Below are 27376 nucleotides of genomic sequence, written 5' to 3' on the forward strand. Positions count from 1 at the left end.
CAGGACACTTAGAATAGATTTCTTACAAGGTCCCAGGACACTTAGAAGAGAATCTTTGCAAGATCCCAGCACACTCAGAATAGACTCCTTTCTCCTGAGCTTTTGCTAGTGCTTTCCTGGTATCTGCTCAATGATTTGGGGGCAAGGCGATTACAATTTCATATTTTAAAATGTGTGAATATTTTCATAAGCATTGCATTTTGTGACTTGCTGTTAATGCCAAAGGAAGTTTTAGATGTCAATAAGATTTTTCTGTTTAATGAAAAGGAAATCAGTGGGTGGGGAACTTGGCCTGCCTTAGGTGTTCAGAGTGGGGCCAGAGTCAAGGCAGGGGGTCCTAGAAATCCCTGTACTCTTGCTTCACAGTTATGCATTCCTGGGTGAGGAGACAAGGAAACTCAGGGACGGAAGACACAGCTCAGCTCCGAGGCCCAGGTGTTAGCATCTGTTTCATTGGTCACTCAGCTTTCTCTTCAACGAGAATGTTTCTTCCAAGTGCAGAGTCAGCCACTGAGGCCAAGAGGTCTAGACAGTAGATTTATTTCCTTTTGAACTAATTAGCTTCACTTTGTTCCCATGAGCACGGCATAGCCCATTAATCTTGAGACTCCAATGAAGATTAACGGGAGAGTTAATGATCATACACGCATTCATATTTTATTGAGCATCTATTTCATGTCAAGCAAGTTTCCACTTGAGTTAGAAATACTAGTGAGTCTTATCTGCCCCAGAGGGAGTTTATGTTCCGGGGTGGGAGTGGGTTACACATGGAGAGACTGTAGTGCAAAGTATTCACTCTGGGGTCTGGCCTGTGTCCCAAATGAGTCCTTGGATCAGGTGTTGTGCTTCAAGATTACAGCACCGGGAAATAGCTAACATTATTGTCACACATTAAGGAAGGAAACTAGGGCTTGGAGAAGCCAAGAAACAGGCCTAAGGTCATATGACTGATGACAGGCATCTATCTCATCATCTATCTATCATTAGATAGGCATTCCATCTCTCTAGTCTGTCTCCTTTCTTTCTTGGCCTATCCATCAGCTTTATGTACATGCAAGGGAGTAACTTGCTCTAACCCTTCAAAGAAAGAAGGCGGGTGATTAGGTCCTAGACAGAAAGCAATGCCTTCTGTCAGACTGCTACCATAAACACTTAAAAACCGGGGTTTGTTTGCTACTGTTGAGGAGGGAGGGAGTCAGGGTAGGTTGTGGCTGGGTTCCAGAGAGGACCTCTGTTGCCTGTCTTCTGATACCTCCCTTGCTTGGCAGAGAGGCACCAGCTCTGTTTTCCTCATCTTATTAAGTCACCAATTCCATTATAGCACTCCAACCTTGTGACCACATCCAAACTCGTTTCCTTCCCCAAAGCCTCCAACTTGCCAGTGATCTCTCACTGGGTCTAAGGTTGGACCTTTGGTATTTAGATGTGGAGCAGGAAGGATAGAAACCTCATAAGGAGGAAGGCAGGTTAGGAAGAGCTTTGCAAAGTCCTTGAAGTCTGATACAAATACTGCCTCTCCTTTGAGCTGAAGGGTAAGCCCAGGATACTCATGCGCTGTCTTGGATCAAACGTCACAGGACTTTGTACACACTGTCTCTTCCTTCCCTGCCCCAAATAACAACATTCTGGATGCTGCTGCTACCAAGCTTTACTGTACTATGACAGATGCTCCTTGACCTACCAGGAGATGTGTCCTGATGAAGCCATCCTGTGTTGAATGCTCACCATTCTAGCTCAGAAACATGGCCAGCTCTAGGTCCTAGTTGAGTTCCCTCTGTGGAACTGTAGCTGGCTCATGCTGCAGACAAACTATTGGTAGAGAGGTTCCATGCTGCTAGCCTAGGGAGAGATCAGTTCAGATTACCATGTCTAATGACTGCAGACCTGGTTCAAGTCGAGAAATTTCAAGTAGGACCATTGTAGGTTAGGGACCAGATGTATTCCTATAACAGCAGCTACCGTCATGACCACCTCCAGTACTGCAAAACCCTTTGTCCCAGAGTTGTGGAAGATTCCATTTCTGACGTCAGTCTCCTTAAGAAGCATTATGGGATAGGAGGCATGAATGCACTTACACACGGATTCTCTCTTCTCTTCTGGAAGAAACACACGCTTCCCCAAGCCAAAGTGAAGGGGGAGCCCTCTCCCTCCTGCCCAGCATACTTCCTCCTTGACACCTTGGCTAGTTTTACAGCAGAGAGATTAATAGTCACTGGGTTTCTCCCTGTGCCTTTGTATCTGAAATAGTCTGTTGATGGTGGTAAGTGACTGCTTGAGCAGGGTCAGGCCACAGATGTGGACACATTGTACAGACAGTTCTTCTGCCTTGGGGCAGATGCTCCTGTATTTTTAGTCCTGTTTGTCACTGCCAAGACAAGCAGTTCAAGGACATGAGGGGTGATATTACTACCCCACATGACAAGCATCCTGACTCAGGCTGTGACAACATACACTGGAGGTATTTGTGCTGGAGGAGCTGTGGAGGGAGAACCAGGGCTTTGCTTGGGTCTCCTTGACAGCATATGAAGCTCCTAAAGTTGTGCAGGACATGTTTGATTGGAAGAACTAGCTTTGGGTCCATCTGAGGGGTACACACACACACACACACACACACACACACACACACACATAGACACACACATGCACATGTGTGTACACACCCACATGCATACACATATACACATATATAAACAAACACATGCACACACGTATGTTGTGTATGTATGTCTATTATGCAAAATATATGACCACAGCATAGTATTTGTTAGAGTTTATGCAGTCACTCTGCACAAATGTTCCTAGTGAATCCTCACTTTGAACATATGTAGACAATTCTACTTCATGTGCTACTGAAGCAGTCATGAGAATCATACAATTATTAAGCAGAGGAGACTCTGCATGGTATTAGCTACAGAGAGCTCATGTGCTCAGCTCCCGTTCTTTTGGTGATTATTATCTTAGACTTACTTTAGATATACCCATATATGCACGAGGCCTTACATATCTTACATATGCGCACATACATGCCCCTAGACACATAGAGCAAGGTTTGGAGAGTGAATAACAGGTATTTCTGAGCTACAGATAGCTGGGCAGGTGTGTGTAAACACAACAGAGGTGTGACCGTGATTGGCTTTTCTCATTCATCCTCTCTGTGAAGGAAGTTTTGCCGTCTAAATTATAATGTCAGAAAAGGTTAAAGATCCTGACCCATGTGGGTATGCAGGTAAAAGCTGACAAGGGCGTTCATTTTCCTTGGTGGTTTCTCATCACCCTGATAACTGAGTGACACCACAGCTCACACCATCCCTGCCCCAGTGGCTCTGCTCTGGGGCAGCCCCTCGTGAGCCCCCACTTAGCACTACGAGGTCTTGTTCTGTCATTCCCCCATCAGCTCAAAGATGCATGTATTTCAGTACCAGTTTCCCTGAGGATTGGATAAAGATCACCAGGGACCGACTCTAGCATGGGGAAGACTCGGCCCGTAAGCTTTCCCACATGGAAAGTCACACGGACTTCACTGTCCCTCCTGGTCTCTCAGTCTCTCATCACCAATTCTATCAAAACAGTAGTTGTGGGAGATGTCTCCTCCTACAGCCATGTGGAATCCACCCCCCTCCCCACGCAGCTGAAATGAACCTGGTCTCCATGAGCTGCTTCTTGAACAGTAAAGGCAGACATTAAGGCCAACCACAGTGTGCTTTCTCATTGTTGCTCGCCTTTGAAATGAAACCACCATGGTTTATCACAGTGTTAAATGAGTCTCCGTTCCCCAACTGTAATGAGCTTGTGAGTGAAGGAGTTGTGCTTTATCAATTTTGAGCCCTGCATATAGGCAGCCTTCATCATGCATCTGTTAAACCCAGTGGTTTTTGGTTACTAGCAACCTCTGGGACATTCTTGGGGGTTCCTGGTGGATATGAATGCCTTGGGATGGAATTTTCTAAGAAACTTACAATGAAAGCTTGGGTTGATTTTGCCCATCACCATTCATGTTGATGAGGTTTTAGTGTATTCATAGTGGAAAATGAGTATTTCTTTGGTTTTCTCTTTATATAGGAATTCAGAATTTATGATCACTGTGCTATTATGTTCCTGTCTGTGGTATCTTATTGATGTGCACACACACACACACACACACACACACACACATATACCATAATTACACACACACACACTCACACAGAGGCATGTGTGTATAGACTTCCACATACACACACACATATACCATAATTACACACACACACACATATACCATAATTACACACACACACACACACACACATACCATAATTACACACACACACACACACTCACACACACTCACACAGAGGCATGTGTGTATAGACTTCCACATACATACACATACACATACACACACACAGAGGCATATATGTATATATTTACACACACACACACAGAGGCATGTGGGTATATATTGACACACACACAGGCACTTCTGTGTAGACTCCTATATGCATGATACCACTGTGCAGAGTTAATTGTCCAAGTTGTTTAATGATCTTCCCTGTTTCTTCCTCAGAATTTAATCAGTGTTTCCTCAGCTTCCTTCTTATTCCAGTTTGGAATGTGTCTCTTTGGTTCTACTCAAGGCACGGCACAGCCTTCCATCTCACCTCCTCTGTTGTTAATGAGCTAGACAGCCTCTAATAAGGGACGACTCTCTGAGGAACAGCAGAGTGCTCCCCAAATGAAAGCTAAAGACAAAGTTGGTGCAGAGAGGGGAGCACATGGAAGCAAGTATGAGACGCTACCAAGAGCTTCGGGTGCGTTCAGGGTTGATGATTTTTTAATCCAGAGCTTCTAGAATAAAACTACCAAGTAAATATGTAGTGAAAGCAACTGCAATGCTAAAATTTTACTTCGCTCCGGAAAATCAGCTCCAGATGCGCCACTCTCTAACAAGTCTTTAGACCGACCCCTGACCCTCCTGCATCACAAGGCCTGTCCAAAGGACAGAGGGATGCTGAACCGCCTCTTCAGTTGTATGCATGCCTCTAAGGTGACTAAGGTGACAGACAGATACAGATGTAGATGTGACCACAGATATACACACCAAGCATGTGGAGGCATCGTAACAGGTCAGTTAGGACTGATAAACTGGCTCCATCATTGTCCATGACAAATGTGTTAGTGTCCACTGTGTTATTGGCAAGAGCATTTTACTACAAGGCATAACAGATATAACCACAGAATAATATTTACAGATTTAAGTTCATATAGTCACTCCTCCCAAATGTTCCTAGTGCATGTTAAGGCCTAGGTAAAATGTTAAGGCCCAGGTAACTGTTACCTGGTTAATTTGCCATTAGTAGGGAACTTTCTCATATGTTTCTGCTGTTGCTAGGAAGCTCTCTGATGCCCTAGTTGATGACATAGTCTGTTATGTTCTGTGCCCTTGGAAACAAATCATGATAGAAGTCAGTAGAATTGCTTTGTATAGTATAGTTACCCACAAGAAGCTTGGACCCGGACCAACCACCCAGCAGTACATCCTGCACCTATATATAGGCATTTAGGGTATTTGCCTTTATAAGATGCCCCTGGGTAGGACCCCCAACATAAGAGAGAAACCTGCACCAATATAAAAAAGTGTTTGGAATAAGACTTCCAATTTGAATAGTAATCAAATAACGTTTAAGTTCCCAAGAGCTCACTGGAAACTGGCATTGTACTTGGCAGAAAGAGACTACATGTATGTGGGTAACTGACATCCTGGTTGGCAACTTTAGACATGAATGTTAGACAAGACAAGTCCTTGGCCATAGTTGAATACTGCAACCAGTACAGCAAAGGCACGTTCTTAACGAAATCCCTTATCCCTAAATCCTGATTGGTGGAAAAACTTGGTGCAGATGTTTGTAGATCTCAGGCTTAAAAATCCTTGTAGGACCGCAGGGTCATGTTTTAGTTTTCAAATATGGATGGTGGCCCTGGTTGATCCGTCCTGGGGCTCCATAAGCTATTGTTGTCTGGGTGAGATTGGTGTTCGTGTGGTTTGTGAGACAATCCCTGGACTTCAACAATGCATCTTCCCTTTGAGCATATGTAGACAATACTGTATATGGATTCATAGAGCCCAGGTACTCAGTTCCCATTCTGTTGATGATCGTTTATTATCTAAGATTTAATTTACATAGCAATCACGATCACTTTTCCCATTCCCACATAGCAAGTTATCATTATGAAGGGTCATCTCAATTTAGGATTAAAGTATACACATGTAAAACAATATAATATAACATGTCAAAGAAACAGGGAAGTGTCAAGGAGATTGGAAGCTCCAGAGAATTCTATCAGATGCTTGAAGGCACGCACTTCAGAATTTTAGAAGCACAGGCAGAACATTAAGTACATGACAAGGTCACTCAGGAACCTTCCTGGAGACTTTACTTTTTCCTGCTTGGTTACAATCCCAAGCATGCAGTGCCCCTAATTTATTCTGAATGTGTACCAACCACAACCAAATTCTCAATCAGTACATGACAGGCCCATGGTGTTTCTGGCCGTGTTAGCCATGGTAGCATCACAGGACTCCACAGCACATACATGCGTATTTCCTGTGCGTACTGCCACGCCAGGAAACGGCAGCCAGCACAGCCTGAAGAAGCTCAGCTCATGGTTGAGGCTCTCAGACGTCATGAATCCCGGTAACAATTTCTGTTTTGTTGCTTTTGCTGCTGTTTGTCTGATTATACACATGAAGTTTTCTGTCCTCATGATAGCATAATGGTTTAGTGTTTTCTTCCCATAAAGTTAGCATGTCTTTCCAATGTTTTCTGTCAGAAAACTTGATTTAACTCAAATACCAATCTGAGTGGACACCCGAATTTCATTTAAAAGGGTGTTAAATGAATTTTTGGGCTGTGATTAGAACAAAATTCCAAACAATTTTTGAACCGGCCATAAACACACCTCTTTTTAATTTTATTACTTATTTTTTTGCATATGTGGCATCCTTGGCTTTGACAACAATAAAATCAAAATGTTGATCAACTCTGAAAAGCACTGGAGACTCTTTAGTACTGGGACATCAAATATTCAGTCAAGATTTAACTTTGTATTCAGAAAGTAAACAGGTACACCTATCTCACTAGCATGGGAACTTCTTTTCATCTTTAATAAGTGGTCAAAATAGTGAGTATACCAAAAATTTTTCCCTATTTCCTTCACCCAGTTTTTGAGACAGGTTTCCTGCAGCCCAGGCTGTGTGCTTAAACTTGCTATATAGCGTTGTTTGATCCTGAACTCACAATTTTCCTGCTTCTACCTCCTAAGTGCTAGGACTAGAAAAAGAAGCCACCACGCCCAGATTATGTTACATTGGGGTTCAAATCCAGTACTTGTTGCATGGTAGGTAGGCACTTTACCAACTAAGTTGTATTATCCTAAAGAAAGTAATCTATCATCAGGAAATACCTGTTTGTATATTTATTTTATATAAGTATATACCATGGTTGCATAAAAGTTTCTCTGGAAAAAAGGAGTCAGTGTGGGAACTTTTTTTTAATTGGATATATTTTCATTTACATTTCAAATGCTATTCCCTTTCCCAGTTTCCAGGACATAAGCTCCCTATCTCATCCCCCTCCCCTTCTTCTATAAGGGTGTTTCCCTCACCCCCCTCACCCCCACCCCCACCCCTGACATTTCCCTACACTGGGGGTCCAACCTTGGCAGGACCAAGGACTTCCCCTTCTATTGGTGTCCAACAAGGCCATCCTCTGCTATATATGCGATTGGAGTCATGGACTAATTCATATATAGTCTTTGGGTAGTGGTTTAGTGTCTGGGAGCTCTGGTTGGTTGGCATTGTTGTTCTTATGGGGTTGCAAGCCCCTTCAGCTCTTTCAATCCTTTCTCTAATTCCTCCAACAGGGGTCCCATTAAGAGGCCTTGCAATCTGTTCTCTGAGAGGCTCTACCCAGAAGCTGACTGAGACAGATGTAGAGACCCAAAGCCAAATAGTAGATGGAGTTTAGTGACTCTTATGGAAGAACAGGAGGAAGAATAGAAGGCCCTGAAGGGAATAGGAACATCACAAGAAGACCAACAGAGTCAACTGACCTGTCCCCTTGGGGCTCTCAGAGTCTGAACTGCCAACCAAAGGACATACATGGGCTGGACCTAGGCCTCCCCACACTTATGATGCAGATGTGCAGTTTGGTCTTCATGTGGGTTTAAAACAACTGGAGCAGAGGCTACCCTAAAAAGTTGTTGCCTGTGTGTGGGCTATGTTCTTCTAGCTGGGCTGCCTTGTCTGGCCTCAGAGGGAAAGGATTTACCAGCCCTACTGACACTTGATGTCTCTGGTGGGGGTTATCCAGAGGGGCCTCTAATCTCACAGAGGAGAAGAGGAGGAGGATTAGGGATAGGGATTGGGGAAGGACCAGGAGGGGTACAATGATTGGAAAGTAGAGGCTCAGGAAGACCCATTGAGGCAGAGATAAAAACACAGGACACCAATTCTAACACCTATAATTTTCTACAACATTATGTTGACAGAAGTTTAAAGTTTGTTTTGGTGTGTGTGTGTGTGTGTGTGTGTGTGTGTGTGTGTGTGTATCTGCCTGCCCGCCTGTCTGTCTGTCTGTCTGTATATATGCTTTGGTGCACAGATACCAAAGGAAGCTATAAATGTATCTTTCCCCTCTGCTCCTGGGGTGTTGATCAGCTTTGCCTTCTGAGTAACTTTGTTTCTACACTAAAGTCTCTTGCCTCTGCTCTTGCTGTTCTGATACAAATAGGGGAACCTTTGATTCCATCACACAAGTGTCTAGAACTCCATTTGTTTTCTCAGTGTCTATCCCTGTTTTTCATTCATATCAAACAATTTAATTTGCTACTCACAAAAGCCTCTCACTCTCCCTTCCTCGTCTCCTTTGTGATGCTGAGCCCCTGGCAGGGTTTTATATTTTCACAAATTGTTACTGCAAATCCAGAGGTCCAGCTTAGTTTGTTTGTCTCAGGTCCTATCCATTTCAAGAGCAGTGACTGCAGTTCACAGAGCTCCCCTAATGCCAGCTTGGAATCTGTCCCAGAATTAGTGCCTTTGTGTTTGCTGACTCTTTGACTGTTACCTAAAGCATTGGTCAGAGTTTCATGGTCCTGCTATATAAAAGAGCTTTAAGTTGTAGCCTAGACCGGTTTGGATATTATATTTTCTGATTTTATATTTTAAAATATCCAGAAAACATTAACCTATCCTTTCAACAGGAAATCAGTCTTTTTATCCTGTCCTTTATATTTGTGGTAGCATTTTCAATGTTAACTGAACTGTCAGATGCCCTGGGCCCTGCATTTGGTGTATCCTGCCTGGGGCTGATACTAGGGTGCAGGAGACTTCACAACTTAATTTTGTCCTTGAAGACCATCATGCTCCCTTGGGTGTCTATGCGTCTGGAATGTGAGGGTGAGCTTGATGCTAGGGTAGGCTCCAGCATAGACCTGCAATCTTCCAGTTTTCACCCCTGCAAAATTTCCTCCTCCTTTTCTCACTTGTGGACTGAATTCTAGTACCCTTTAGGCTTCCAGTACAGTGGGATAGATCTCTGTGATTGTGCCACGTGGAAAAACATCAAGAAACCAAAGAAAATATTTAACAGAAATTTCCCCACTGTTTGGACAACAAAGATCCCCTTCCCGGGTTCCTCCATGCAAAGCATGGATCATTTCCCAGATCTTGGGTGCCTCACTGGGGTTATTCAAAGACACAGTTTGGGAATAAATTGTGTTTCTTGACTACTGACTATTTTGTCAGCCTGACTATAGTTGCAAGGTATATATTGCAGCCAGCCTGAAAGCTATGGCCAAGTGTCAGCATTGAAAAGTAAGATGAAAGCTAATCTTGTCACCCCTGCAATCAAGGTTTCATCACCTCCAACCTATAGCGGCCTTTCTTCCCCTCAACTGTCATAGTTGGTCTTCTCAGCTTTCTATAATCCTGTCCTTCTTTCCTTAAGATTATAGGCAATTGACATGTTTATTCCTTGAAGGTAGAATTGAGGAAAAAATACATTTTATTTCCTAATAAAAATTCTATATGCTCCATAAGAAAATTATAGTTTGACTAATAGTTCTCACTGAGCTCACCCCTTACACACATGAGAACTCATTTTAGCGTTTTTGCCTTAGGGAAAATGATGAATTTGTTTAATAGATTGGTAATTACCCAGCTCAAAAGTGATCATTAGTATGCCTTTCCGTTTGATTACTATAAATCACTGGACCCACAATCCATTAATCACCAGCTGCATGGAGTACCTCTGCCCTGTCTGTCCTTGAGTAATAGACTTCCAAACAACGCCATGTTGACACTTCCTTCCTGTTATGCAAATATTTAACAAAAGCCACATCCCACACAGGTCTTTTTTTATATATATCTATATATATTATTCTTTATATTCTTTTTCTGATACAAACCTTTCTTAATGCTGTAGGTTTTATTATCTTAAGAATAGTTTCCCTGAGGGCCAGGGTCTATATAGAAGTCATGGTTAGGGTTATGAGGGAGCCACCATTGAACAGTTAGCATCTTAGCATGATGAGTCAGTGTCTATAAACTACAGGGTTGCCTTTGTGTGGCTGTTGGACAGCTCATCTGTGGTCAGACCGGGCAGATCTTTAGGTATTCCCCTTCCAAAGAGAAAAAATGAGGTCAGAGAAATGGATTCCCTGTGGCATATTCGGAATGAGCGTGTTGCCAGTGCTGAGCTGGAAGCACAGGATGGGCGTGGCTGAGCCTGGTTGTCTGCTAAGAATCCCTGTTCAAGATCGACCTTGGTCCACTGTGTGAGATTCTGCCCAGTGCTGTCCCTGAATGAAATAAATGATAAGGAACAAACTCTCTGTGCGACAGCCTGCTACAACCAGGGCTAACGTGTTTCTTTCTTTGTTCTTGGGTTTTTAGTTTACCGTGGCTTCTGGGCGGTCCTGCTGCTCCTGGGGGTCGTGGCTGCCTTGACTGCAAGCTTTCTGATCATCTGCGCAGCCCCCTTTTCCAGTCACTTACTTTATAAAGCTGGAGGAGGCTCATACATTGCCTCAGGTAGGTATAGCATCCAAGGCATACTATCTAGCCATGTTCCCTCGAGCTTTGTTTTAGACATGGGTCTAGAGTTTGGACTTTTACTAATAGTAATGCCATGCTGCTCAGATGCTGGAGTTCTGGCTTGCTCACTACATCGTACTTTCTCCAAACACCACATTTTCCATGTGAAGCCATTGCCTAGTGAATGTAAACACTGTGTAGCCAAAAATAGACATGCAGACAAATGAAAACACTGAGACTAGTTATTCACTCTGGTGTCTGTAAGGGATAAGAGGCTACAATTTTACATCCGTGATGTGCTTTCTATACCATATCATAATATATTAAGTGGGAGGCTGATATTGACAGTGACAATATTTCTAGAGTGGTAGATTGTATTACTTAGGGTTCCTATGGCTGTGATGAACCAACTGTGACCAAAGTCAACTTGAGAAGGAAATAAGATTATTTCACTTACACTTTCACACCAAAGTCCATCACTGTAGGAAGTCGGGGCAGGAACTGAAGGAGATAACATGGTGGGCTCTGTTTACTGACTTGCTCCACATGGCTTACTCAGTCTCCTTTCTTATATAACCCAGGACTACTGGTCCATGGGGTACTATCACCAGAATGGGTTAAGCCTTCCATATCAAATACTAATTAAAAAAAAATGCCCCACAAATTTGCGTGTAGGATGATCCTATGGAGGCATCTTTCCAATTGTGGTTTCTTCTTGTTGGGTAACTCTGGCTTGTGTCAAGGAGACAAAGAGCAAAAACACATCAATGACAACAACAACAGCAGCAGCAGCAGCAGCAGCAGCAGCAGCAGCAGCAGCAGCAGCAGCAGCAACAGCAAACCAATAGGACATATGGACTTGCCATGCATGACCAAACTCACCATGATAGTGCTATATTCTGAGATGAGAACGTAGTGTTTCTATGTGAAGCCACCATGAAGGATACAGGGACAGAACTGATGGACAGCTCTGCTGTCTTTAGAATCATTGTGTGACGGCCCATGATGCTGTCCTTCACAACATAATCAATGATCTGTTATCAATACTCTGTTAACGTGACACAGTGCTTAGCTCTTCGCAGTAAAGATAACCATCACATGTGGCTGCTCGGCTGACACAGCGTCATTCTGGGTAGCAGCCTCTTTAACGGCTTCTGTCCCTTTCTTACCCTGTCTTCTGATGCCTTTCTTTGTTTGGAGCTCATGGCTGCTGAATCTTTTCCCATATTTACTAAGAACCCACATACCATTCAATCCACCATTTTTAAGTATGTAATTCGGTGGAATTTTTTAGTACATTCATAGACTCGTACGAACATCACCACTATATAATTTCAGAATATTTGAATCACATTGCAAAGGAAACCCATCTTCCCTCTACATGAAACTACTAATCTACCTGTTTCTATACATTTGCTTATTTGGGATGTTTTATTCAAAGGATAGTTCATGATTTTTGGAAGAGTTTTTTTTTAAATGCCATTTTCCTCTAAGCTGGTATGATGCCTATGCTAAAAGTTAGTAAAGTAGGTGATTATGAGAATAGATTAATTAATATTCTCAATGGCACAGTTACAAAACATGTGTGCATGATTTTGCAAGCACATAAAGGAAACTAACATTATCTGGAACAAAACATGGAAGTTCACTGTATTGTTTGGGGCAGGAAAACGTCATGTGTTCAGAGATGACCAAAGGTAACATTCTGCTAGAAATCTCTACCATGAAATGCAGACTTTAAGCAACAGTGATGCCAACATCTTGTGTTAAAATTGGACACTATCAACAGAAGAACTTTACAATCTTATGTCTGTCTATTACCAGTAATGTGACAATTTTATCTTTTCAAAGTTACCTGATGCATTATGGAGAAACAAGAGAAACACAGGCTGCTTTTCTTGCCCTGGATTCATCATCCAGGAATAATTTCCTTCTGCCATTCAGAATTGCACTGAATTGAGCTTCGAATACTTCACTTAGTTAGGTCTCATAAATTTCAAAATGAGGAAATTTCAGTCTATGGGCCAAGGGTTCCTAATTCCCACTCTTCCTCGGGCTTGTCAGACCATTGCTCTCTCGTCTCTCTCAGATCGCCTTGCTCCTCTCCTGTGCTCTGTCAGGCACTTAGAAACAGGTGCAGTTCGGTCTCAGGGTAGTGTGGCAATTCACCAATGCCACAAACAGGGCTGAGTATTTATTTGGGCAGATGAGTCTTAGGGAAGGGCACAACCGAATTCCAAATGGCCATACCGGGCGTGGACAAATACAGAGGCTTGTTGTCATCAGCAGAAGCCTGTGCAGGGCATTCCATGCTTGGCAGAGGGACAATGAAGTTGCAGCTGTCGGGTAGGCAAAGGGTTGGTCTCTATGCTGTGCCAACTCAGGGCGGGGCCTGGAGAGCAGTGTGGCCTCACCCTGTATTTGGCCTCCTTGGGCAGAAAAGACTGGTTTGGAAGACCGTAGTGTCTACAGCTTCTTTTCTATTGGAAGCTCAAGGAGTCAGCAAAAGTTCCCTGTGCTTTCTTCCTTTCTTCCTAAGAAATTACATTTATTTCTGCATGTGATAGGAACACCCACAGCAGCCTCATATCAGAGATGCCCGTATGTGCAGAGAGAATCATGAAAAACAGAAGCCGGTGGGTGGGTTAGGCTCAGAGGCTCTTTCCCCTCTGGCTGAGCCTGAACATAAGGTTCACAGGAGGGTACTCTGCAAACCTTGTTCCAGCCACACTCTTCCATATAAGGAACAGGAGAAAGTATGTGGGGAGGCCCTGGTTGGAGCAGAAGGTGACCTGAGACCAGGACAGGAAGGGATTAGGAAGGAACCTGCTGACAGGAGAGTCTCACAGATCTCTAGCTGCACCAGCTGCCCAAGTGCCTGCACTATGAAAGTCTGTGAACAGCACCTATGCCTATCAAGCACAGAGCACTCTGTATGAGGAGACCAGCCGGAAATAGATATATACATGACTATGGTGGCTTTGCTGAAGCCACTTTCAGACATGACTTTCCTACTGGGCAAGAAACGGGTAGCCTTCCAGAACAGGCCAGAAGCTGAACTTCCTAACAGGAAGTAGACTATTTCCCAAAGCCAAGGGTCTGTTTTTATTCTGAGTACTACTCTTTGGGATGAGGTTGAGGATAGAATGCTTGATAAAAGCTGTATGAAGACGTGTGCCTGCCTCATGACTGATCATCTGCAGAACCGGAGTCTAGACAGCATCCCCAGAGCAGCCTTTTTAAGGGAACATGATGACCCTGCCACCCTTTTGCGCCTTCAAGTGGTGCCTTCATGATGCCTTCCGTTGCTTTATGTGTGACCTTTCCTACATGTACATTCTGCGCGCTGATGCTGTTACACAGGAAAGCTTGCCCTTCCTACTATCCTGGGTCTGACATTTTTGCACAAATGCCACATAGTAGCTAAAGGAAGTCAGCCTCACCCATCCCTATACAGGAAAGATCTGAGAAGATTTTTATATCTTTCATTAATTAGTTAATTACTTTACTTTACATCCCAATGATAGCTTCCCCTCCCTCCTCTCTTCCCACCCTCTCCCTCCCCAAGCCCCCTTCCCTTTCTCCTCAGAAGAGGCCTCCCATGAATATCAATCCTCCTGGGCATATCAAGTTGCAGTAGAACTAGGAGCATCCCCTCTTATGGCTTATAAAGGCAGCTCAGTTTAGGGAAAGGGATCCAAAGGCAGGCAAGAGAGTCAGAGACGGCCTCTGCTTCTGCTGTCAGGAGTCCCACATGAAGACAAAGCTGCATGTATTATATATGAGCCCCTAGGTCAGTCCCATTCATGCTCTCTAGTTGGCGGTTCAGTCTCTGTGGGCTCCTATGGGCCCAAGTTAGTTGATTCTGTGGGTTTTCCCGTGGTGTCCTCGATCTCTCTGGCTCCTACAATCCTTCCTTCTCCTTTTCCAAAAACTACCCTAAGCTCCACCTAATGTTTGGCTGTGGGTCTCTGCATCTGTTTCCATCAGTTGCTGGGTGAAGCCTCTCTGATCACAGTTGTACCAGGCTCCTGTCCCTGCATATCTTGCAGGCAAGAAAAATTGTGGGTTGAAGGTTTTATAGCTGGGTTGGTGCTCCCATTCCTCCAATGGAAGTCTTGCCTGGTTATAAGAGATAACCATTGTTGTGGTAAAGGTAAAATGGGGTTTCTTTTACTTCGCACTAGAGCCAACACCAAAGTGTTAGATGGCATCTGTGGGATATTTTCATCTCAGTCAGCAGAGCCTCTCACCTGCTCTGCTCCATCCCATATCACACTGCCGATGGCTACTCTCTGAGCCTGGCAACAATCTCTCTACACATCTAGTTCCCAAGGCAGGTTGCCACCATGCCAGACATACACATCCCAATTCCGTGGTAGCCCAGGGTGTCCCGCCACCACACACTCTCTTGAACTCAATTAAATAGCCACATGAGGGGTTGGGGATTTAGCTCAGTGGTAGAGTGCTTGCCTAGCAAGCGCAAGGCCCTGGGTTCGGTCCCCAGCTCCAAAAAAAAGAAAAGAAAAAAAAAATAGCCACATGAAAGAACACACAACACAATAACCTCTGATCCAATTGATATAGTTTGCTCATCTAGACATACAAAGCCTTGTACACATCCCTCCCTTAAGAATAATCATAACAACCTGTAGATGTACAGAGAGGAATCTTAACATTCACTGCCATGTTCTCTCTGCTGTTCTCTCTCCCAGTCTCCTCTTTCCCTCTACAACTTTTCTCCTACCCATCCTTCCTTCTTGTCCAATGACAGGCCTTGTTCTATCCTGTATCTGCCTTCACCTGCATAATGACATCATCCTACAAACCATTTCTGGTTCCATATCCCTCATTGCTAGGAGTCTTAGTCATAGATTCCTGAGAGTTTCCATTGTCCTAGCTTTCTAGCCTATCCCAGAGATGAGCCTCCCCACCTGATCCCAGTTCTCTCTCCCTCTTTCCTCCCCACACCTGATCTCCCTTCTTTCCACCTCTTCTCCCACCCGGTTTTCTTCCTCCATCCACCCAATGTCTAGTTTATTTCCTCTTCTCAGTGAGATTCAAGAATCCTCCCTTGGCCTTCCTTGTTGTTTAGCTTCTTTGGGTCTGTGGATTGTAGCATGACTATCCTGTATTCTTTGGCTAATGTCCACTTGGGAGTACACACCATGTTTGTCTTTCTGGGTCTGAGTTACCTCACTCAGGATAACCCTCCCTAGTTCCATCCATTCACCTGATAATTTCATGGTATCCCTATGTTAATAGTTGAATGGCTTTCCATTGTTAAATGACATTTTCTTTATCTGTTCTTCAGTTGAGGGATATCTAGGCTGTTTTCAGTTTCTGGCTATTATGAATAAAGCTGCTATGAGCATAGTTGAGCATAGTTGTGGTATGATGGAGCATCTTTTGGGTATATGCCCAGGAGTGGTATAGCTGGTTCTTGAGTAGAGTTAATCCCAATTTTCTGAAAAACTGCCAAATTAATTTCCGTAGTGGCTGTACAGGTCTGCAATCCCACCAGCAATGAAGGAGTGGGTCCTCTTGCTCCACATCCTTACCAGCATGTGCTGTCACTTGAGTTTTTTGATCTTAGCCATTCTGATGGATATAAGGTAGACTCTAAGAGTTGTTTTGATTTCAAGTTCCCTGATGAGTAGGGATGTTGAACATTTCTTTAGGTGCTTCTCAACCATTAGAGATTCCTCTGTGGAGAATCTCTGATTAGATCTATACACCATTTTTAAATTGGGTCATTTGGTTTGTTGATGTCTAATTCCTTGCGTTCTTTATATATCAGCCCTCTGTCAGATGTAGAGTTGGTGGAGATCTTATCCCATTCTGTAGGCTGTGGTTTTGTTCTTTTGACAGTGCCATCTGCAAAGACTTTTATTTTAAAAATATTTAAGTTATGACCTTCCCCCAGGTGCTTCTGAGAGAGAGAGAGAGAGAGAAAGAGAGAGAGAGAGAAAGAGAGAGAGAGAGAAAGAGAGAGAGAGAGAAAGAGAGAGAGAGAGAAAGAGAGAGAGAGAGAGAGAGAGAGAGAGAGAGAGCGAGAGAGAGCACCCTTTCTGATGTGGTACCATATGGCATAAGTGATGGCACTCCAGAAAGAGGGAGCCAAAGCCCCACAGAAGGATTCCTGAGAGGAGCCTTTCAAACTGTTCATGAAGCAGAATCCTCCCAGGAACAGGAATAGGCATGGAGATGAGACCCAGCAAGTGTTCCAGAGACCTGCACTCCCACCCACTACAGAGTACAGAGTGTTTGTCCTGGTTGGGGGCAGTCTGGGTCATGGCTTGGTTTCTGTCCAGGCACATCTAACAGTCAAGAGGCTGGCACAATATGAATGTGGGGCATCCTTTATGGAAAACCATGAACTTCGGGGTGGAAGGATACCTCCCATAGCTTCAGCGTGCCTCTGAAATCTGTCCCTGTTCTGAGAACTAATGCTTCCCCACGACTGCAGTGTCATCCTGTTGTATCACCAATCATTTACTGCAGGGGGCTTTAGATGTGCAAAACAGCAAGGATTTGCTGGTCCTTAGGCACTGTGTCTTGTCTAGAGTTGGGCTTCCTCCCATATACCTTATTCTTTTCAGAGGCTGCATATTTCTTATATATCCTTCCTCAGATGGGAAGGGATCTCATGTCTCTGCAAATACTCTTTATCATCCCAGATTTCCCCTGAACAGTAACTCTGCTGAGAAACAACGAGTAGTAAGTCGCTGAGGAATATTGAATGTGTTTTTTTACATTTATTTTTTACTAACTTTTACAACTTCTTACAATCTCCCAACTTGTTGAATTCTGTTTGGTCAGTAGCACATTTCAGTATGGATTCATTGGGACAGTCATATTGATCTACGCTAAGAGGTTGCTCTACAAATAATTTTTACTTCCTGTAATGAAAGGGCTGGTGGGGAGGGGCAGGGGGTTTGATTAACTGGAAAGGTGAAGCAGAAAACACCCTCCAGATGGATGTGTCCAAGTCTGGATTGGTTTGTAATCTTAAAAAAAAAAAAAAAAAAAAAAAAAAAATCCATGATTAGACTGTGGGGAGATTGGTGCCATCTGGTGGACACTTTTGGTAAAACGTGGGAGGCAAATTGTCTAGCTTCCAAGGCAGTGGTTCTCAATCTGGCAGTGGAACAACCCTTTCACAGAAGTCACCTAAGACAGTCAGAAAACAGATATTTACACTACAGCTCATAACGGTAGCAAAATTACCATGACGAAGTAACAAGGAAAATACTCTTATGGTTTGGGGGTCACCAGGACACGAGGAACTGCATTAAAGGGTTGCAGCATTAGGAAGACTGAGAATCACTATCCTAAGGTCTCAGAGCAGGAAGGAACCAGGAGGAACTGGTTTTTTATTTTTTTGCTTCCAGATCCTTTGTGACACAGCAGGGTGACATGAGATGCTCTTAGGCTGTAGAACACTGCAGATGACATTTGCTGCTCATTGACACTAACTCATGCCAACCCCTGGTGATGATAGCGATGGTGATGATGTTGTTAGCTGATGCTTCCTAAGGATGATGTGTTCCAGCACAGTGCCCACTTCTGTGTCCCATCTCATTCCCCATGACCTCTTTCTTATGTGAGCTCTCATAAGTAAGTGACCACCACTTACCAATGAGGTAACAGATGGAGAAATGAGGAACACGCACAGAGTTACTTCAAAGAGGAAACCTTTCCAGCCAGGAGAGTGTGATGAAAGCCAGGGTGGTCAGAATCCAGACTTGTGCCTTTCAAATACATCCTGAAACTCAGTGGTTGTGAGTAAAAATCATCCCTGCAACTGAAATGCTTGTAGGGGACTCTCTGTTTATTCTCATTTCCCAATGCCATTCATCACGCTGAGCACACAAATGTTTAATGATGAAAATTATCATATGTGTTTGGGAAGCCCTGTATGTAGTATATAGGGTCAACTGACCATATAAAATCACTACTCCAGAGAATGAAAGAAAAAAAAGCAGCCAGTGGATTTGAGGAGGTGGGAGGGTGCTGTGTGCAGTGGTGGATGTCAGGTAGGTGAACTGTAAGAACAGTTAGGACTAACTCAAAAGGCTGTAGAAACATCAGAGGAGAAGTCTCAGAAAAGGAATGGAGAAGATCGAAGAGTATTGGACACAATGTATCAGTTGTTTTAAACTTCTAAAATAGGATACATTAAACAGAGCATCATCTGATTCTAAGAGGAAACAATAACCTATTAGTGTAAAGAAGAAAGAACAAATTATTATAAAACACAATTTAACATATTTTAAAGAACATTTAGCTTCTTTGCCCAGAAAAGCAGTCTTAGTTTTAATGAATGCAATTTTTATGAAATTACTTGGAAAGTTCATTAGAATATAATGAGAAGTATTATCATCCAGCAAATGTGCAATTGGCAGATTTCCCATCTCTTTCTATAACATATAGAAGATAAAATAGACGTGTTGGGTTTGGCTGTAGGACTAACCATAAGAGGCAGTCAGCTTGCATGAGTCCCCATTGGCAGGGCATACACATCTTGTGGAAGTGCACAGAGACCTCAAACACTGACATGTTTTAGGTACTCGAGAGGTCATTAAATCACATAACATCAGGCTTGTAAATGTTGCAGCATTTTAAGACGATAATATTTAGTATGATAATTTAAATTTTAACCTGCTATCATAGGGGACTTTGAGATTCCTTCTGAACTCTTGCCTGTTCTCAGGCAGCCAGCCCTGTGCCACCTAGCTCTTTCTCTTAACTGTAAATATTAATATTTTCAACAAAAGGCTAGCAAAAGTCCCTAAATATTAGAGAAGCATAGCCTCCTTCCAAAGGAATCACAGCTAAATGGGTATAAGCATGAGTAATGTTCTGATTTCTAGGTTGGAGGCTAGTTCACAGGAGTTTTACAATTGTCTTGTTGTGTTTAATATTTTATGTTCTCAAAGTCAGAAATGTTGAATTCCCAAACAAATGATCACAAAATTAACCCACCCCCCACTCTACAGACTTTAGATGACATAACCGTTCAATACCACCTGTGAAGGAGCATCAAGAGCTCTGCTTAGAGGTCGGGGTTAATGTAGAACTTAGGTTGTATTCTGTTCCTTTTCAAGAACTGTGTCCTCAGTTGGTCTGAACAGAGCAGCTGCGGTGTTGGGGTTGGAAAGAAGGTCATTCAGCTCCTGCCAAGCACCAACTCAGCCAGTGTCCCTTTACAGACCTAAGGAAGGCACTTGTGACACAGCCTCATGGTGAATTCATCTCATGATGAGTCACTGTTTCTGCTACAAAATGACAGCAGGTGACTCACCTTTCATCTGTTTCTCTGGGGGTCCTGGCTAAGGAAAGCTTCTCCATTGCTGATCTCTCTAACAGGCCATGAGCCAGGTTTTTGTTTGGTTCCTTTGTAGCGGAACTCTCTGCCAGCCTTCCAAATAGCTCTGCTTCCGGAGTCAGTCTACTCTCTGGAGCTTCTGGGAATGTTTTCCAGACTCAAGTGATCCAGTTTGGGCTTGACGGATGTCTGGCTACTGTAGATCTCCCTATTCCTCCCTTCCTCCCTCTCTCTTTCCCTTTCTTCTTCTCTCTTCCTCCCATTCTCTTTCCCTCCTTTCCCCTTCCATTCTCCCTTCTGTCCTGCCTCTTCTTTCTTTCTTTTGGGAGTTGTAGGTATTGCTGTATATCTCTGATTGGTCTGAGGACTCACTGCATAACTAAACTTGAATTTGCAGCAAACCTCCTGCCTCAGCATCTAGTGCTGGTGTCAGGCACGGGCCATCCTGCATTCTTAGACCTCTTTCCACCCTCTGAAAGGAGTCAAAGCTAACCTGGGCCAATCATCCCCAGGCTTTGTTATGCTGACCTCCTGGTTATCTCTAGAGGTCCCGGCTAGATTTTGCCATGAATCTCCAAGTAGAGAAAAAAATTGCCAAGGTTCTAATTTTCTTTTTACCGTAACTTCCTTGGAAAGGGACTTTTAAAATTATGACATTGCCCAGTCTTTCCTAAGTCCATTAAAAACTGATGCAATTTGCCCATAAACTTGTCTATCAGTAACCAAAGAACTACCTTGGATTCTTAATTCTTCTGAAGCAGGCCACCACTACCTTTCGTTTAAACAAAGACACAAGAAATGGAGTTTCACAAAAACAGATGAGTATAAAGTTGATCATTTCAAGTCACTCTCCAAATTTCTTTTTAAAAAGTCATGTGCACTGTAACAGTTACCTTTCTGCTACTACAATAAAACATCATGACAAATTCAATTTATGGAAGAAATAGTTATTTTTTTGCTTACATGCCCAGAGGGATATAAGTCTATCATGTTTTGAGGGGCATAGGGGCAAGTGACAGATATGGTGCCAGGAGCTGAGAGACCATATCTTCAAATGCACATAGGACAGAAAGAGAGAGGGAGGGAGGGAGGGAGCGAGGGAGGGGGAGAGAGAGAGGGAGAGAGAGAGAATGAATCCTGGACTATGGATTTTGTTTATGTGTGGCACACCAGAGGTTCTGCCTCTTGATGTAGCACCCAGTCCATTCAGTGACATCACACCCCCTCCCCCATCACTTTGACAAAGATAACACTAGAGGGTTGGGGATTTAGCTTGGTGGTAGAGTGCTTGCCTAACAAGTTCAAGGCCTCAGCTCTGAAACAAAACAAAACAAGACAAAACAAAAACACACACACACACACAAACAAAGATAACACTAGTGATGTTAACTGTGATCACTTTGAAAGTCCTGCCATTTGACAGGTTTCTTCAGCAAAGGTTATCCTCTGCTCCTTTATAGTTAGGTTTGTGGAAGAGCTGAACCTGTGGGGGGTACTTACATTGTTTCACTACACTCATTGTTACATTGTTTCACTGTACTCATCACCACATTGTTTCACCACACTCATTGCCACATTGTTTTGCTGTACTCATTGTTGCATTGTTTCACTGTGCCAGTTGTTACATTGTTTTTCTGTATTCATTGCCATACTGTTTCTCTGCACTAATTACATTGTTGCCTCCAACTCACTGGTACATTGTTTCGCTGTACTCATTGTTACATTGTCTCGTCATCTAGGTTTCTCACTTCTATCACCTACTATCTGCTACCGTGAATTTTCTCTAACATGAGGGAGACCATCCTTGGTGGTTTTTTTTTTTTTTAATTTTTATTTTTTTTACTTTTCAAGATGTGTAGCTCCAATTAGAATTGATGGTTTGTTTGATTAGTCTAGCTGCAAGGAACAGCTAGCTACCTGCCTCCCCTCTTGATCAGAGACCTTGTACAGGTTCTCCTGATTAAATCTCACAGCATTTGCAGTTAAAGCAGTTCACCCCCATCTCCCACCCCTGATCATCATTCATAATTTAATTGCTAGGGAGATACTGTTTTGCCCCATGGGTAAGATAGAATCACAAACTGATTCATATATATTGAAGAGACTGTGTTAATTTGTGTCAATTAAAGAACAGATTAAAAATTAAATAAATAAGTATTTAATGCTTTCCTAATGCAATTCTCCTCACAATAACAGCATAGCTTAAGTACAAGTTATTTCTTATTAGTAATCACCTACATTATAGCCCAGAATGTACTTTTTAAATTCTAAATACAATCATGGCTTTTGAAAAGATGCATATAGGTGACTGACTCTTCACAAAAGCAATTTAATTTTTTAATAAGAAGATCTGAAAAGATGGTGTTTTGTAATGGAAGGGAGATCAAAACCATAGCAACAAAGAACATGAAGAGCTGTGGAGTGTGCAGGAGCCAAAGGATGCTGTGCAAAGTGCCTCCTCCTCTTTCTTGTTCTTAAACAGTCATCAGCCCAGTGCGTCCACTGGGATGTTTTAACTTGTAATGGGCCCTAGAGCAATAGGTACAAGATGCCACCAGGACAAGGCTCTGAAACCGTGAGTGAAAACAAGCACTTTCTCATTAGAAATTGATTACCTCAGAGTGATTGGCATATCAGTGGACTTTATACGACGTTAATTGTGTATTCTACTCCATAGTTCAATGAGCATAACTCTAGCCTTCATTCTGGATTTGACCATTTGCACAACAGCAAATGCCCACAAGTTCTAGTACTGATCCAAATCCTTCGGGCTGAGCCAGTCACTCACTGTCACATCAAAAACCAATGATATCATGGCATCAGGAGCCAACAATGAACCTGGTAGTTACAGTAGCAGCCACATCTGAAGAGTATGTGCCCAGAGTTGCTCAAATAAATGTTCATAGGTTTCTGTTGTCCCAATGGCTACAGTCAAGGCCTTATCAGGGCGATGTGTTCTCCATTCTCAGAATACTAAGAAGTTGTGAACTGATGGGTTATGCGGAGGTGTTGACACACTGTGTAATGTTGCCTCTTCCTTCGACATCTTTGTGTCCACTGTCCCTCTCTCACTCAACTCCTTTCTCTCCTTCTCCTTCTCCACCTCTAACCCTTCTCCCTCTTCTTCCTCTACCTCCCTTTCCCACTTTTTTCTTCTCACCCCATCATGTCTTCTTTTCCTGCCTGTTCCTTCTTTCTTCTTTCTTAACCCCTCTCTTCTTCCATTCTCTTTATTTCCACCCTTTCCTTGCATTTCTTTCCTGTCTTCTTTCCTTCTATCCTCCTTCTCTGTCTTGCTTCTTCCCCCCCTCCTATTTCATATTTTCTTTTCTTATTACTTGCCTGTCCTCTTTTTCCTTGTATTTCTTTCCTCCCTCTTTCCTTCTTTCCCTTTTCCTTTTGCTTCCCTTCTTCTCCCTTTCTTTCATTTAAACAAAGCCTGTGATCTCAAATCTATTGGTTTATGTTTCTCAGACTTTTCTGTCATCAATATTCTTTCTTTGTTCTTCCAAGACAAGGATTCTATCTAATGTGTGTCTTTAATGCATGTAGATGCACATTATTCAACATACATCTAATATTTATCATTTAATGTACATCATCATGAGTGGACAGGTGAGGGGTTGATGGAGAGATGTCTCAGGGCTTCAGAGCACTGGTTGCTTCTCTGAGTCTCAGAACCCACCCACATGGTGGCTCACACCTGTCCTGTCTGTAACCCCAGTCCTAGGGGATTGAACACCCTCTTCTGACCTCTTCTAGCACAGAATGTATGCGTATGGTGCATAGATATACACACAGGCCGAACACTTACACAAATAAAATAAAAATGGAGATTAAAACACACAACATTTGTTTGCCCCATTGCCCAGTTTGTACATGCAAGTGGTCATGCCTGTTCTTGTATGGTGCTCACATAGATTTGTTTTCACAGCCATGTTTGGTTGCAGCTCCATAGAGTTAGGTGGATTTCCATGGTGTAGCAAGAGTTTGAAGAGCCTGGGCTGAAAACCACTAGTTGTGACTGTACACACTTAATGCCATGGGGCTGAGAGAGCTATTTCCATGGATCCATTGCATTTTTTTGAAAGAAGCAATAATGGGCTATACTGCTTGCTTCAAACCTAGCATCAGTTAAGGTGTATACATGTCAATATAAATATTCATAGAGTCGTCACAGTACCTGGCAAACAGTAAGTACTCAATAAGTGCATATCACCTATGGTTGTTGTACCTCATGCTGATTCAGCTGTCCACAGAATGCTTTAAAATATGAAAGCCAACATCGTGTCTACCTTGTTCTCACCCTTTCTAATGCTGCAACCCTTTAACACAGTCCCCCAAGTTGTGGCAGACCTCTGCCATAAAATTATTTCATCACTGTAATTCACAACTGTAATTTTGCCATGGTTGTGAATTGTGATGTAAATACCTGTTTCCCCTATGGTCTTAGGTGAACCCTGCAAAAAGGTCATTTGACCCACAGGTTAAGAATCACCGATTTAGCTGACAGAGAAGGACACAGACAGTGTTTGATTTAGGTCAGAAATGAGGCGTTTACCCTTGAACAAATGAATGCTTTAGAGTGGTTTGGAGGGACGATACCCCCAGAAAGGCTAACGGTCTTCTCCTCTCCTCAGGTGTCCTGTTTTCCCTGGTGGTGATACTGTATGTCATCTGGGTCCAGGCAGTGTCTGACATGGAAAGCTACAGAGCCTCGAAAATGAAAGACTGCTGGGAGTTCACGCCTTCTGTTCTGTACGGCTGGTCGTTTTTTCTGGCCCCGGCTGGAGTATTTTTCTCTCTGCTCGCTGGGCTACTCTTTCTTGTTGTTGGGTGGCATATCCAGACGCATCACTAAACCTTTGCCACTGCGGTTTTCAGGAGACATTTCACAGTACCACACTCCCCCTGTGCATTTTGTGTTAGCAATGGTAGCTGCAGAAAATTAGTGGATATACATTTGGAGTTGTTATTCCTCAATGAGTCATTTTACTTGTGATTTCTCCTCATGAGGAAAGCCTTTGACTTCTCTAGAACCCAAAGTTGTCTGTGCTGGCAAGGAGCTAGTTCTCCAGGGAGCAGGTAGTGGGTCCATCCTACGGTTTGGTGTAAACATAGGGTGCGTAATGTGATCACCCACAGCAAACCAAACTAGGTTGAATGTCTCCTTGACATTCGTTTCTACTACTTTTTAAAACAGGGAGAATAATTAATGGGAAACAAATGCCTCACAACTTGTTTCGTTCCTTCTCCACCTTCATGCCCTGATACTTACCCACTGACTTCTGTGAGCCAATGATTCATTATTTAAAAATAGATAGCAGTTGTTCTTGTTATCAGAGCTCTGAACTCCCTAGTTCAAAAGGGCCACGACAATAATACCAAACGTGGCTAGTCTAATTTATTACCAACTGCATCATCTGAGATTTTTCTTGATTGTGTATGCTTACAGAAACCTTACACTGTTGGAAAGCAGCAAACTCACACAGCAAAGTGCATACAATGCAGATTAGAACTGTGTGAAGTTAAGGGGAGGGGAGAGAACCCCAGATTGTAATAAGGTTTAAAATTGGTAAAAGCCAAGAGCCTCAGCTTAGCCCATAATTCCGTCTAATACTTTAAATTTCCCATTTAAAACTTAAATTGCCAAGATGTTCAGCACATTTAAATTTATTGAGAGAACGTGCTTTTAACAGTGTCCAGCTATAAAGTTTCCAGGTACTTGCATGTGAGGATTATAATAGCCTTGCTTTATGAAGACCACGGCATATTAACTTTCCTCCATGTTTTACAGGATCCAGTTCTTCTGGTCATTTGATCGCATATTATCCCTCAATTTCATCCTCTTTGGTGTACACGCCAGAACTCTCCCAGACCCACAATCTCCCCTAACCTCCTGCAAGGAAAGGAAATATAATTCTCTATTATTCACTAGCACAGGCATTTTGAAATATCAGAGAGGTTCATTTGCCAGGATCGTTGATTGAAATCAAGCCCATACCCAAGAGTCTTCCCTCTACTGGTACTTGTATTCTGGAAGTTTCTATCAAGGAGGTGTTTGGTGTCGGTGAGGCACTGAGAAACACACAGCACTCAGGCTTTGTTGGGGACCCTATGATATGTTCTGCAGCTGTAGCAACAACACTGAGGCAGGGGGATGACCACCTGAAAGGTGCTCTGGAAAGGTCAGGTTAGGTCTTATTTGTTGTGGGTGTAGTAGTGCTGCTGTCTCAGCCTTCCCTACAGCCTGCTTTATACACAGAGGGAGACTTGGAAGGCTAGCAGGAGCCTAAGCTATCTACTAACCCTTGAGGGTGTTTTAGTGACCAGACTTGCCTGAAATAGTAACAGCTATTTGTAACACTCCAGGGTTTAGCTCACCCTGCAAGCCATTTCAAGGACATCGATACATGTTTGTGTTACTTTCACGATGTTATCTTGTTTCCTTTTGATATCCGCTCATTTGCTTCTTGGCTTTCTTTGTCTTGGTTCTGTTATGCATATAGCCTGTGATATTAAGCTACAGCATGCCATTAAATTTTCCAGAGGTCCCTTAGCTGTATTTGGTTAGTTTGTGTCACCTGAACATATGATTCTTTTTTTTCTTTCTTTCTTTTTTTTTTTTTTTTTTGGTAGAACTTTGGGTTGGAACCCCTTTCAGGACTCTATGCTGTTTAAATTTCTCATGCAAGCTGTTTCTAGTAAAAGTTTGAATATTTTTAAATTTCAGATGGTTGCCCGTATTTTTCATTCCCTTACATGGCTACTGTGTGTTTACTCTAAGGCAATTGGCCAGATAGCTGACAAGCGTGACAATTTATACAGAGCCACATGGTCGAAGTCTCTCTGAGCTGTCACATGACACTCACACTGATGCTAAGTACTGTTCTCAACTGCTATGAAGCGGATGAACGAGGGCGAGTTGTGTTTGCTGGACTGATAAAAAAGCTGTTGCTTGAAAGTGAGTGCCA

At 43.0% G+C, this 27376-nt stretch overlaps 1 protein-coding gene across 7 annotated transcripts in view; it reads left to right on the forward strand.

Moving 5' to 3' along the window:
• Tmem182 (transmembrane protein 182) overlaps positions 1 to 27134 on the forward strand; it is a 51906-nt gene extending 24772 nt beyond the window's left edge. For 3 of the 7 annotated variants that reach the window (XM_087567264.1, XM_087567266.1, XM_087567265.1), the window contains exons 4-5: positions 10931 to 11068; positions 25043 to 27134. In XM_087567264.1, the coding sequence (XP_087423390.1) occupies positions 10931 to 11068; positions 25043 to 25263 (359 nt within the window). In that variant the 3' untranslated portion in view covers positions 25264 to 27134. 7 annotated transcript variants of the gene reach the window in all.
• Positions 27135 to 27376: the final 242 nt, after the last annotated feature.

The sequence above is a fragment of the Rattus norvegicus genome, chromosome 9 (genome assembly GCF_021556685.1).
Source record: "Rattus norvegicus strain SHRSP/BbbUtx chromosome 9, alternate assembly SHRSP_T2T, whole genome shotgun sequence".
NCBI lineage: Eukaryota > Metazoa > Chordata > Mammalia > Rodentia > Muridae > Rattus > Rattus norvegicus.